General features: G+C 33.6%; 1 protein-coding gene across 1 annotated transcript in view; it reads left to right on the top strand.

Annotated features, from left to right (window-relative positions):
• The window catches only part of LOC109836494 (protein fluG), a 39,543-nt gene extending 28,434 nt beyond the window's left edge, over positions 1 to 11,109 (top strand). The window contains exons 17-18 of the mRNA XM_020404404.1: positions 8,907 to 9,046; positions 10,707 to 11,109. Coding sequence (XP_020259993.1) covers positions 8,907 to 9,046; positions 10,707 to 10,769 — 203 coding nt within the window. The 3' untranslated portion in view covers positions 10,770 to 11,109. The remainder of the gene's footprint in view (positions 1 to 8,906; positions 9,047 to 10,706) is intronic.

The following is a 12,876-nucleotide window of genomic DNA, read 5'->3' as shown; positions in this document are numbered from 1 at the left end:
TTTCACGGCGAGAGGGAAGGTGGACGAGAGGCTGTGCATGATCCGAGAGAGGGGGTGACCAGAACGAGTTGCGGTGCAGCGGAGAATTTTTTTTCGAGAACCCTAGATTCGGACGGAGAGAGAAAAGTGCACTTTTCTCCCGAAATCGGCTTCAAACAGGGGAAATTTTTCTGGGGAAAATGTCTAGTTGGCGCAACATCTTTCCCTCACTTTCCTTTGTCTTTTGCAAGACAAACACCCGATTATGAAGGAAATTGTGAAAAATACCCTATGTCAGTTTTCAGTGGTCTTTTTCTGTGGTTTTTGGACCAAACAAACAGCCCCTAAATGCAACCTCATTGTTTTGAACCTGTTACGAAACCAAACCCATGCAGCTCAAAGAAATTCCTTGCTGCCATTGCTCTCCAATTGTTTTCAATATCACATTTGACTTTATGTATAGACTAGGAAGTACCTTGCTCAACTCTGCTTTAGGTCTTGAAATTAATGAATATGATCCCAAGCCTTTTTAATGAAGATATTATGACATAATGCTCCTTATGTTAGCTGTATAGAGTACTTATATCTTCTATTTGGATTTATAGAATGATAATTAATTATTTAATCTAATTAGGCGGTGATCATAGGATAAATAGTAGAGTTACTGCTTGCTTGTATTTATTCTTTAGGATTTCCTAAAGGCCCTGGAGTAACATTGTAAGAAGAATTTGGATATTCATTAGAACTCTGTAAGTGGTGAATCTATGCATTTATTCATATGTGGATTTATTCCATGAATAACGTTTATTTAGAGTATTTTGCGCAATTATCCGTTGTTGGTTTCATATTTTACGAAGACACGAGTATTTGGGTTCTCTCTTTAACAACAGTCATGTCTTTATTATATAGTACCATGTTGAGATGTGTATATGGGTTGAGATTCTTTATTGATTTTACCTTTCGCATTTTAGTATAAAATATTTGCAGTTCACTTATATTAAACAGATGCATCTCATGTTAACATACCGTTATATGTAGGAAAAATAAGTAAGTCATAATGGGCTCAAGGTGCTTCCAAGAGGTTTTTATTTTAGCGCTAAGAACCTAAACTTGGGTCTCACATCCTGACCACAGGCTAAATAATTCAGGGGATTGCCACGACAATCAGAGTATTGAAGTGTTGATTGCATTGAGACGTGGCTTGCTTACATTTCCAATTCCTACGAAATATTATTTTTCACTCGTGGCATCAAAAATGGTATAATAATTTGTTGGTGATATTTCTATTGTATATAAACATGTTTACATTACTTTTGATTTATGATGATTTGTATATTTAGTTTTGTTAAACTAGTGCATAATGTATAGATTCATCCACTTAGTAAGTATTAAACTCATTATGTTTTATTCATCTTTTCAGAGACTCCGGATTAGGTAGAGCTGGAGAGACTCATAATTCTAAGGAAGAATTGAGGAAAATGACTGAACTTTGATTAATTGCAGTGTTGTTTTTTAAGTGAATTTTTAAATAAATATGTCGATCGATGTTTAATTGATTTTTTAAAGATCATGTAGTGAGATCTTCTCTTTGAGTTTGAATCCCACTTCTGGTTCAGAGAACTTTTATCCATTGTATAAATTGGATTAATATAGGTCTTGATTATGAAGAATAATTCACTGAATTTTGATTCATATGATAAGTGGTGGTGGTTATTTGATAAGTTTAGGTATGGATCATATGTGGAGGATGTAAAGAAATAGAAAAAGGTCAAGAAGATATGTTATTTATCTAACTCAACCTTTCTTAAACAGAGGTTTGGGGGATATTACAAAATAGCTATGAGATAAAATCATATCCAATCATATTCCTAATATCTCTCAATTACATATTCCTAATATATTATTCCTAATTATTTATATTTCTACAATATATTCCTTGACACTCCCTCTCAAAGCTGAAGCATGTATATCATACATGTCCAGCTTGTTACAAATAACGTACACACGTTCTAGTCAGTGACGGTGTCTCAAAATAATTTTGTTCTTATTTTTCACTTGGATATCTTCAAATCAGTTAGTCCCCTCTAGGGCTCCACCAATCAAATAATCCTTTTAGGATGCAAGAACAAATGATCCTTTTCAGGATCCGACAACAAATGATACTTTTTTGAAGGATTCGAAAGGATCCTTCTTTAAGAATCTAACGACAAATGATCATTTTCAGGATTTAACAATAAATGATCATTTCTTTAAGGATCTAACAAATGATCATTCTTTAAGGATCTGACAAACAAATGGTGGAGTTGACTTTGCGCTCGAGAAAAGATCAATAAGGCAGAGATCGACAATGAGGACGATATCAAATCGTCGAGAGACCTCTGTCATCGAGATCCAAATTTTGGGGTCGTAATTCAAGTAAAGCGCTCGTGCAGAGACTTTCTATACACAATTAAGATAGATTTACTACATGGAAGCATGTAAAAACTTGTTTCCAAAATTAATGATGATATAAATTTTGTAATGGATAATCCATGTACAATCATCACGGAAGATAGTTTAAGTAAATGAAATACTGGAATGCTAAAAATTGATCAAGGCATTATGGATTATATAACATTATCTTGAAAATTACGAATAATAAAAATTTAACACTTCAGAACACATGATTTAGACAAAAGTAGAGACACGTCACTAAAAATTTAATAAGCAAAACAATACTACTTCAAAATATAACTACTCGACACAGACAAGGAAAACAGATAAAACATAGTTACGTATGATAAAGTGAAAGGTAGTACTAGAAGTTCAAAAGTTTAGAAGCAACATTTAAATAAAATTTTCATTAAAAAATATTTCTACAGATAAAAATAGAAGAAATAAGCAAATTAGACAAAACAACTCAAAATATTATTTAGCTAAAGATAGTCTTTGTATCTTGAAAAGTTCAAATATTACTTCAAGAAAGTGTATTGTCTTTTCTTTGAAAAACCAAGGCTGTTTTCTAGACTCGAGAACACAACTAACCAACAAAAGAAGAACAAGTCAACAATATGAAATTTTGATTTAAAAAAATATTAGAAAGATGTGAAATGTTCCGAATGCTGTTAAAAGTTCATAGGAAATTGCTAAACGAATGTCTTTGATGACGTTATAAAATTTTCTATATTTCAGAATACGAGTACTTCAGAAGAAAAAACAAAATCAATTCAGTACATACATTTCATATGTTTGAAAAGTATTTAATATCATAGCAAATGTCACTAAGTGAAGTTGGGCTACAAGTACTATCGGGGGAAAAAATAATTCAATACATACATTTGATAAGCTTGTGAATATTGTTTCAACTATATATGTTTGAAAAGCATTCAATTAGTGAAGAAATTGAAAATCAAAGATATCTGGAAATTTAAAACTAGTTCAACATTCTAGTAAAAGTTGCTAATCTAATTATATAAAAACTTAAAACTTTTAAAAATTTAGTGGACGTGTTTAAAATAATTGAAGCTGAAAAGATCTGGAATAAGTTTAAAGTAGACAATACAAGATAATCTAGATTTGCTTGACTATGTAACAACACAAACGTAAAGGCTGCACTCGCTATTAGTTCATAGCATGGAAAGATGTTGATTGGTCTTAAACATAGTTGCCCATGCATGTCAAACAATTTATTTGGAAAATTCTTTGAAGCCAAAAACAGTCCATGGAACCAAAATATGACAAAGATAAATTAGCACTGAAAACTTGAAATAAAAATCAATTGAAATCTATAGTAGACAGAGAACTTCATTTAAAATTTTAAGCGTGTAGATTTTTAAGAATATAGAGAACAAGAGTTTAAAAAAAGCCTAAAGTGTCGGGATTCCCTCCTAGTAAGATCCAGACTCCAAGAAGCATAAATGGTGCTGAGCATATAAGCTTGAAAGTTGCATTGGAGGATGCAAAGTAAACGAAGTTTGAAGGTTGCCCATGGGAATATGAAAGAGCAATTATGCATTACCTTTTGCATTGGCAACTGGCCAGGAGATGACTATATAAAGCCCTAAGGATTGGTTGCAAGTTTTAGCAAAATAATGAGAAGTAGAGAGAACAAGCGAATGTGAGTTGCCTGAAAATTCCAACCAGCAGAGAGTTTATCCTTGATCAAAGGCGAAACGTTGTCCAATCGAGACAAAATTTTAGCGTGTTGTTCCTGAGGTGCTAGCGCTTACATCCAACTCTCAGATCATCAATTTGACTCCTCCACAATCCGCTGTCATCTACCTTTTGACGAGTTCGTTTCATGTTATCCACTCTCCGGAGTGAAGTATATTGTTGATTGTTGATCAATGGTTTGTTAGGAATTTTAATGCCTAAATCCCTAATTGCAACAGAAACGCAGAATAGAAAAGTACACCAAGATTTAACGAGGTTCGGCAACTGCCTACGTCCTCGGGAGCCACACAGATAATTTCTTATTAATTAAACAAGAAATTACAATTTAGGAGCGTATCTCAAAACTGAGATTTCTCAGATAAACACTGTAGCTACAGTGTTAATAATCAAAGGGTATGAACCCCTTTCAATTCTCAACTTGAGAATAAATGATACCCCACAATTAAACCCTCTTTAATTCTCTCTCTCTCTCCTTTTAAATCCCCTCTCTCTCTCTCAAAATCGCGTTGAGAGCTGGAGAAAAATCGCCTCTGCGATTTTAGGGCAGCCGCCGCCACCAGAGAAGGAGAAATCGGAGGAGAGGGGGAAGTTCTTCAGCAGCTAAACCCTAGGGCATGGGGTCTCTTTTATAGGCGGAGGTGGAGGGCTGGCGACAGCCTGTCGCCAGCGACTGCTTCGACGCCAAATTCGAGGCCGAACGCAGAGGTGGGAGCGCTCGAACGCAAAGGACGCCATCGCCAAACGCAGGGTTGCGTTCGAACGCAGAGTTGGGTGGAGGCGCTCGCACGTGGGGCTCGAGCTCGAACGCAGAGCTCGGGGGGGGCGCTGCCGAAGATAGCCTGGACCTCACCTGTGGCTTCGCCTCGTCGACATCGAGCTCGTCGGAGCTCCTCGCCGGTGCAGAGGTTGGTATCCACCCCCAAATTAACAAAAAAATAATGTAAAGTGTCGAGCTGTGCCTGGCTTAGCTGGGCCGGGCCTCATGTGGGTCGGGCCTGATTTAGGTAGGGCCAAGCCACTTGTTCCTGGTTTAGGGCTTGACCCAGCCAGGACCATAGCTTAGGTTAATACCAGGCCGGGTTTGGTCCAGCCTAATTCGGGCCAGGCTGGCCCATGGTTCGGCCCTACCCATGCCCAAACATTTATCACCTTTGAACTGGTGCCATACGTCGTTTAGAATCTTTAGATCAATTGGGTCAAAGTACAACAGTAAACCTACCTTTTATGTAACTCTTGCCTGCATAGATAATGTCAGGCTATTTTTTTGAAGTTCAAATGGTTAGGCATGGAGAACATAGCAGACCGAGAGAAGAAATATAAGCGGTAAGTACAAACAGAGACATGATGTTTAAACTCTGAAGGTCAAAATATGGTACTCTTTAACCATAATGAAGAGGGAAATTCCTTTAGATTGTGCATTTTCTTCAACTATATTAGATTTTTTATTAAGATAATCCCTAGATTAAGTAGTATAACAACACTAAGCTAGAGGAGGAAGTTATATAATCTACAGATATAACAGCACCGCAACACTAAGCTAGGGGATTAGTTATAATAGCCTACAGATTAACAATACTAGTTCTTATGCACGTGCAATGCACGTGGTTAGATATCAGAATTATTTATTTATTTATTTATTTATTATTTATTTTCTTACTATAAAATAAGTCAGATTCATTTTGAATTAAAATCTATAAACATGGATTACTACTTTTGTCACAAATTTTATTTAAACATTTTAAAAAAAATTTATGAAATAGATTTGTGTATAAAACTGGGATGAATATACTTTTATATACTTTCATACACAATATTATTTTTTTTAAATTTGTAATATCAAACTTCATGTAACATATTCGTTTATCAGATTAAATCATCGATGTTCAATTTGTTTATCCTAGTCATTAAATGTAGTGTTAAGTTTGAAAAAAACACAATAATATATTGTTGATGTGTTAATAAAAATATAACCAAATACTTAATATTAAGATGGCTTGTATAAGCTCAACACAGAGCACATACTTTTCACAAGACTGAAAGACATCTTAATTATTGATAAAGTTAAAATAAAAAAATAAATACTAAAGATTAATGGTGACTCTAGTATAATTTTATATGACAAAATCATTCACATAAAAGTATTAAAAAATTTACATGAAAATCCCTTCTAAATGTTCCTAATTTTACTCAAAAATTAAGTTTTACTATAAAATATTCAAAAACTATTATCATTTATTCGTTCTTTATTCATATTTAATTGAGTCGAGATCAATCCTTCTCCACATTTATCTTTTTCCTGGGCAATTCTACAGTAATGCCTTCATCATCTACATCAATTGTGATATTATGTTGGAATATAATAAAGAGCAAAAGATAAGAAAAGAGTCTAGAAATATATTAGGATATACTTGGATCAATCAAATTATATTATTACTCATAATTGATATGCATCAGAGACAATGTGTTGATAATCTTAAACTATAAAACAGATTATTTGAGCCCTCGAACATAACTTTTTTAATGCAAGCGACCCTGAAGATTAATTTTTGAAAATCTATTGGGGCTAGGAATAAACACTAACAAGTTTGCAGTGGAAGATAGGGGAGCATAATACATTCTTAAGAATTATTAATCTTTATTTAATTTGTTTATAATGACAATATCTCATTATTAACTAACTACAAGGCTTAGTACATTATTATTTTTTATTGGGCGTTCAAGGCAAACAGAGGACCCAGGTGAGTCTTTATCGTAATGAATGTTATATAATTTAAGTACAAAGGAAAAAGGAGGGTTGATCAATGATGTAGTTTGTGAGGGAAAAACTCTAACAACTTAATTTGGGTATGTGGATATATTACAGATGGAGATGGAGAAGGGTGGTTTTGAAAACAGTGGTGTCTGGGGGTAATTAATATGGTTTTTGTTTGTGTGGTTTTCTTTGTTCGTTTTCAAGATATCTGTGGTCCTGTGGATATATATACATATAGCATTGCTACTCTCTTTTGGTTTTGTAGAAGAGTTTGGGTGTAAAAAAAATTAAAATATCTAATTTGGTTAAAGTAGGATTATATAAGTTAAGCATATACATAAAATTTATTTTAACCAACACCCATATGTAAGTATTACAATTGACATTGAGATCTAAGATACGTGTGAGATTCTCTTTGATTTTTATAAAAACAATATCTATTTAAATAATAATAGTATAATTAAACTTTATGATCTAAAAAAAATTAAATATACAATATAATTAATTACTTTAAAATAATCTAATCTAATCTAATCTAATCTAATAAGAAGAAAATAGATGAAAGTGATGTAAAAATTATTGCAATTTCATAATTCATAATTTTTATCTAATAAGAAGAAAATAACAAAGGCACATACCTGTTGAAGGAGATGAAAGTGCTATGAAAATTTATTCTAATTTCTGATCTTAAAAAAAGATCAAACATATAATATAGTTAATTGCTTTAAAATAATCTAATATAATCTAATAAGAAGAAAATAGATGAAAGTGCTGTGAAAATTATTGCTATTTCATAATTCATAATATTTAAACAATCTAATCTAATCTAATCTAATAAGAAGAAAATAACAAAGGCACACACCTATAGAAGGAGATGAAAGTGCTATGAAAATTGTTGTAATTTTTTAGCTTATATATATTGGTATGCGATGTTGCATGTGAGAAGATAACATTATAAATAGAGCTCTACTTAAATAATAATAGTATAATTAAACTTTAAAATAATTATGCAGTACTGTGAACTACTTGAATTTTAGTCAGTGAGAGATCGTCACGTCGTGTCCTTAGATCGTGACTGTTTGTTTTAATTTTACTTTTTTATAATTTTGAGAACGACTTTTGTCTCTTTAATTTGTTTGGTGGATTTTACAACTACCCCGTCCACACTATGTACATTTGTAGGTCTTGGTTATTTCTAGGTTTGACCTTTGGGGCAGGCATTATTTATCTTGGTTTTTGCATATACGCCCTTCATCTTATATACATTTGTAAATTTGATATTTAATAATTTTATTAAGGCTTACATTTCAATTTAAACCATATCATTATCTTCATACTATGTATATACAATAAGAATTGATCAATTTATCAACTTACTATTACTTAATGGAAGGGTATTTTTGTCTACCAAAAGATTTCTCCAAACTCGTGCTTTTAAAGGGAGTGATTACAACAATAATGTAGAGGAAGAGGTTATAATAAAACTATATCTATGTCCTCTCATACCACTTTCAGTGATCGATAATAAAATGAGGGCAATGAGTATGAGCTGACATCACTTATAAACACTAGACCCCACTCATAAAAGCTACATCTCTATCCCACCTTAGCACTTTCAGTTATCGATAATAAAATGAGCGCAATGGATATGAGCTGACACCAGTCATAAACGCTACACCTGACACCCACCTGATGTGACAACTAGGTGAGCTTAAACACTATAGACATTAGTGGACAGCTCATCAGCTCATATACATTTTTTTCCTAATAAAATACTTCTTTCATTTTTCCAACTGGAAAGCAATACTCTATATTTTACTTAGAAAGTATTTCTTTTTCATTTTTCCAAATTTTCAAATTTTTTTTCTGTAAAAAGATCTTCCATGTTTTCTTACTCAGCTTCTATTATGTTCAGCAAACCTAGTATAGAGTCAAGAGTATTTTTTTTCTTGCCGTTTTTAGCGGTGATGGGGAGAGGAGATAATCTTTCAACTAATGAGTTTGTTAAATTCCTCTCTGACAGATACAAATCCTTCTGGCTGTGACGGACTTCAAAGATTGCCACAAAACTTGCAGGAATCTGTAGTAGCACTTGATGAGGATGAAGTTTTGAAGAACTTTTTTGGCAAAAAAGTTATTAGTGCTGTTAAAGGTGTTCGTATGGTAAGACGCTGAAATTATCATGTTGACTTTGAGAATATTTAGCCAAGAATGCTCAAAATGCATTACCACTTCCCACATTACACTGCTGTTCATCATGAAAATTCTCACTTTAGCATAGATGCATCCTTATTAGGTCCTTTGGCTGTTGATTGGCGAATGATGGAGAGGGACTCTGAAAGAGCGGGCAATTTTACTAAGAAGCCTTAGTATTCTTGATAGTAAACAAAGTAATGATTCAGTATTTGCGTAGTTGTTATAGGTTGGTGGTATTAAAGTGAAACATATGTTCAGATTGGAAACATTGAGAGGGGATTAAATTTCACCCTAGAGTTTATTGATTTAAATGGAAATATTGAGAGGGGATTAAATTTCACCCTAGAGTTTATTGATTTAAATGAATTATTTGACCGGGATGTATATCATCAAGTGAAGTGAAATGTCAGTGTAGATCTGATTCATACAGAGTAGAAAGAAAACGTAATAAAAATATTCAGAGGACAGAAATCCCCTCCAGGAGTAAATTGATTTATACAGAGAAACACACTTGCACTTGTGAATTTTTTCTAATATTTCTTTGAAAGCCATAGCCTGGACTATCCGACAATGTTGCTCGAACACCAACACCTGGTGTTGCACACAATAAGCCAACACACAGTAGTTCTTCTTAATAGTGCACACGACAAACTTGTGCAATATCCATGTTGGATGCACCGCCTAGGCGCCTGCTTTTTACAACATTAGGACGATGTTGCTCGAACACCAATACCCTGTGTTGCACACGATACGCCCACACACAGCAGTTCTTAAGAATACCATGACAAAGTTGTGCGACATGCATGTTGGACACATTTCCAATATGACACAGGTTGATAATAGCGACACATGTGCTATAGGCCTGAAATTGAACCTAGGACTTCCCACAATCCTACTGTTTCTACCGCTGTGGGCAAGGAGGGGCAATTCTTCACCTGCACATACCCATTTGGTAAATTCCCTTTAGGCATATAATTTAAGTATTTATAGAGATGTTGTTGTGTGTCCATTAGCAAATGTAAGAAGAAAGATTTACTTCCACATCAGAAGATGGTTAGTTGATATATTGTTAAATTGTTTGGAAAGTTCCTCATCTTTATTGTCACTTTGAAATATGAAATGACTGAAATGCCTTTTTGTGAGGAAAAAACCCATTTCATTTAAACCCGTTCTCTACTAACCAGTTAAACAACACCGTGAATCATTTCTTGTGTTTTCGCCCTCTTTCTTTGTGGACGATTCTTTTTTTTTTTTAAATCGTGCGAAGGTTTTTTAATGAAATAGATGTTTTCCTGAAGGGCATTTCAGTCATTTTATATTTAGAAGAACAATGTAAAGGAGGTTTGTTGACAAGTGTAAAGATCTGGTTTTTTTTTCCTCTTGTTTCAAAAGTTGGGGTGGTTTACTCAAATTAAACAGTACAGGGAATTTTTTTTTCTCCTCTAAAACTATCCAGATAATTAATCTTTGACTCATTTTAAATTTGAATATGCTACCGAGTTAAACCATCCTTATTTATTTGAAAAGACAAGGAGAAACCGTTCATGCTTCTTTCTTGGGTAAAGACTTACAATGATGTAGTGGTTTCTGTTTTTTTGGTATATTCATGTAAATATTTATGTTGCAGGCGGAAATTGACTACTATGGAAATAATAAGGAGGCGTTCAAGGATCTCATTCATCGGTACTAAAACATCTGAATCAAATGGGTTTCTAGATTTCCCCAATAAATATAATTAAAATAAAGAATAAGGTTCCTTATGGAGAACTGATGGCGTTCATCCGATATTTGTAATATCTATGTAGTCTCTGTAACTTGTTAGCTTGTTTTTCTACACGGGATATAGCAACTTGCGCCTGTTACTTTGGTCATTGTAGCAACTGTATGATCATCGAGGCCATGTTGTTACAATTTTGTATAAGGCCATGTTGTTACAATTTTGTATAAAAGTACTCTTAATTATCATTTAAGAGTTTTTTAGCTGAACTTTTTTTAAGTTATCAAAGATACATGTGCTTATACTTCTTCAAGCTTAAATTTCACAATGCAGAACTGCATATATTCATCTTACATGAAAGCATTAGTATTTGTTAAAACTTTAATATGGATGGCCAAAGGGTCAACGGAAAATAAATGGGAAGTGAAACTACGCATTGTGTCATTTTCACGTAGCACCACCAGCTTTGAGAATGTTGATCTGTATATATATGAAACTGCTTTTTTATCTGTATATGATTTATATTATTGGACCTACATTCGTATTTAATTTTGATGGATATGTCTATATGTTTCTCTTTTTGAGATATTTGTATCGGTAATTAGTAGGAGTATACGGATATGGTAACTAAGATTTTCGGGAATCAGGTCTAGGCTTGCGTATCTGTTAGAATGCAAATATTATTACTAAAATTTATATCGAATATGATATGATTACGGATACAGAAATACTGTGAAATATCTGGATCCATATCCGAAATATCCAAACTTTTGTTTTTCATACAATTGTAATAATTTTTACCCATAAGTTAATAGATTTGAAGTAAATTTTGACGATCAAGAGATCTAATATTAGTTTTTTCATATATATAATGAACATATTAATTAACTTCCTTGTCTTGTATCATAGGAATTATATATTTTTAATATTATCTAGTTTTTTCATATCTGTTTTGTGTCACATGGATATCTGCTTATATATGTATAAATATATTTTCATTCATGTCTAATTTTAGCAGATATTGATATAAATTTGTCTTAAAAGACGTATTCACACCCATACTTGTGGTTGGTAAAAAGATAGGGATATAATAGGTCTCATACAGAGCCTTATTCGAAAACCGTATGCATCGCTGCTTGGTGGGCCACTCAGAAATTAATTAATCATTGTAATAGAAGTTAGAGAAAACCAAGTGGAGAAGAACACAGCTGTCTTTTCAGACAGTTAGACACGTAACGATTTTAAATGCCGCTTAAAACAATCAGATGCGCTATAAATGTGGCAAGCATCAGAAATATGACCACCTTGATTAAGACTAAAAAAACCCCCCCGCTCTCATCATAACTAGCACCTCATTATATCACTAGCATGAGTTTAATTAAGCAAGCTGTTTCCATGAGTTTGCGTACGTTACGTCATGCGACTTGTCTCATGCGTTGGATGATGGCTTCGAACCAGCTAAAAACTAGGCGTTAGATATTTAAGACAGTCATTAATCTGTATTTTTATTTTCAAGTTTATTCTTGGATTATTCTTCGTGGACCTATCTAGAATAAATTCTCGAATGCGTATCATTTTCCGTAATTTCATACGGGTTACGTGTTACAAAAAGTGTGACACGGCTCGTGCTATCTCCGAAACGTTAGCTGTCGACACTTAATAATAAAAATCATTATCTAGTTTAACAAACTCCACCTCAAAACTCACACGCGTCCAATTCCCCGTCAACCGCCGGCCTCGTGCGAGACACGGGTGGGATCACGTGGCGTCAGGGTTAACCTTGCTATTTTGTCTCCTTGTTATAAGAAAACAAACACGCTAGTCTATATTCGTGTACTCTGGATAAATTTGGGCCGGACCCATTCTCTTTGGGCCTGGGATAGCGACGCACACTGGTCTTGGTCTCAGATTGTTACGCGGCCTCCTTAAATTGCAAACAATGCGCAAGCAGACAGTCACCCAATATTATCCTTTGATTATTTTTCAGAAAATCTTCAGAAATTGAGACCCACCTCATATTCATCTTAATTTTTTTAAAAAATCTGTAATAAGAGTATTCGAATTTCAGACCATTTTCCAA

This window comes from Asparagus officinalis, chromosome 4, assembly GCF_001876935.1.
Source record: "Asparagus officinalis chromosome 4, Aspof.V1, whole genome shotgun sequence".
Classification (NCBI taxonomy): Eukaryota; Viridiplantae; Streptophyta; class Magnoliopsida; order Asparagales; family Asparagaceae; genus Asparagus; species Asparagus officinalis.
This window is presented reverse-complemented; position numbering and strand designations above follow the sequence as displayed.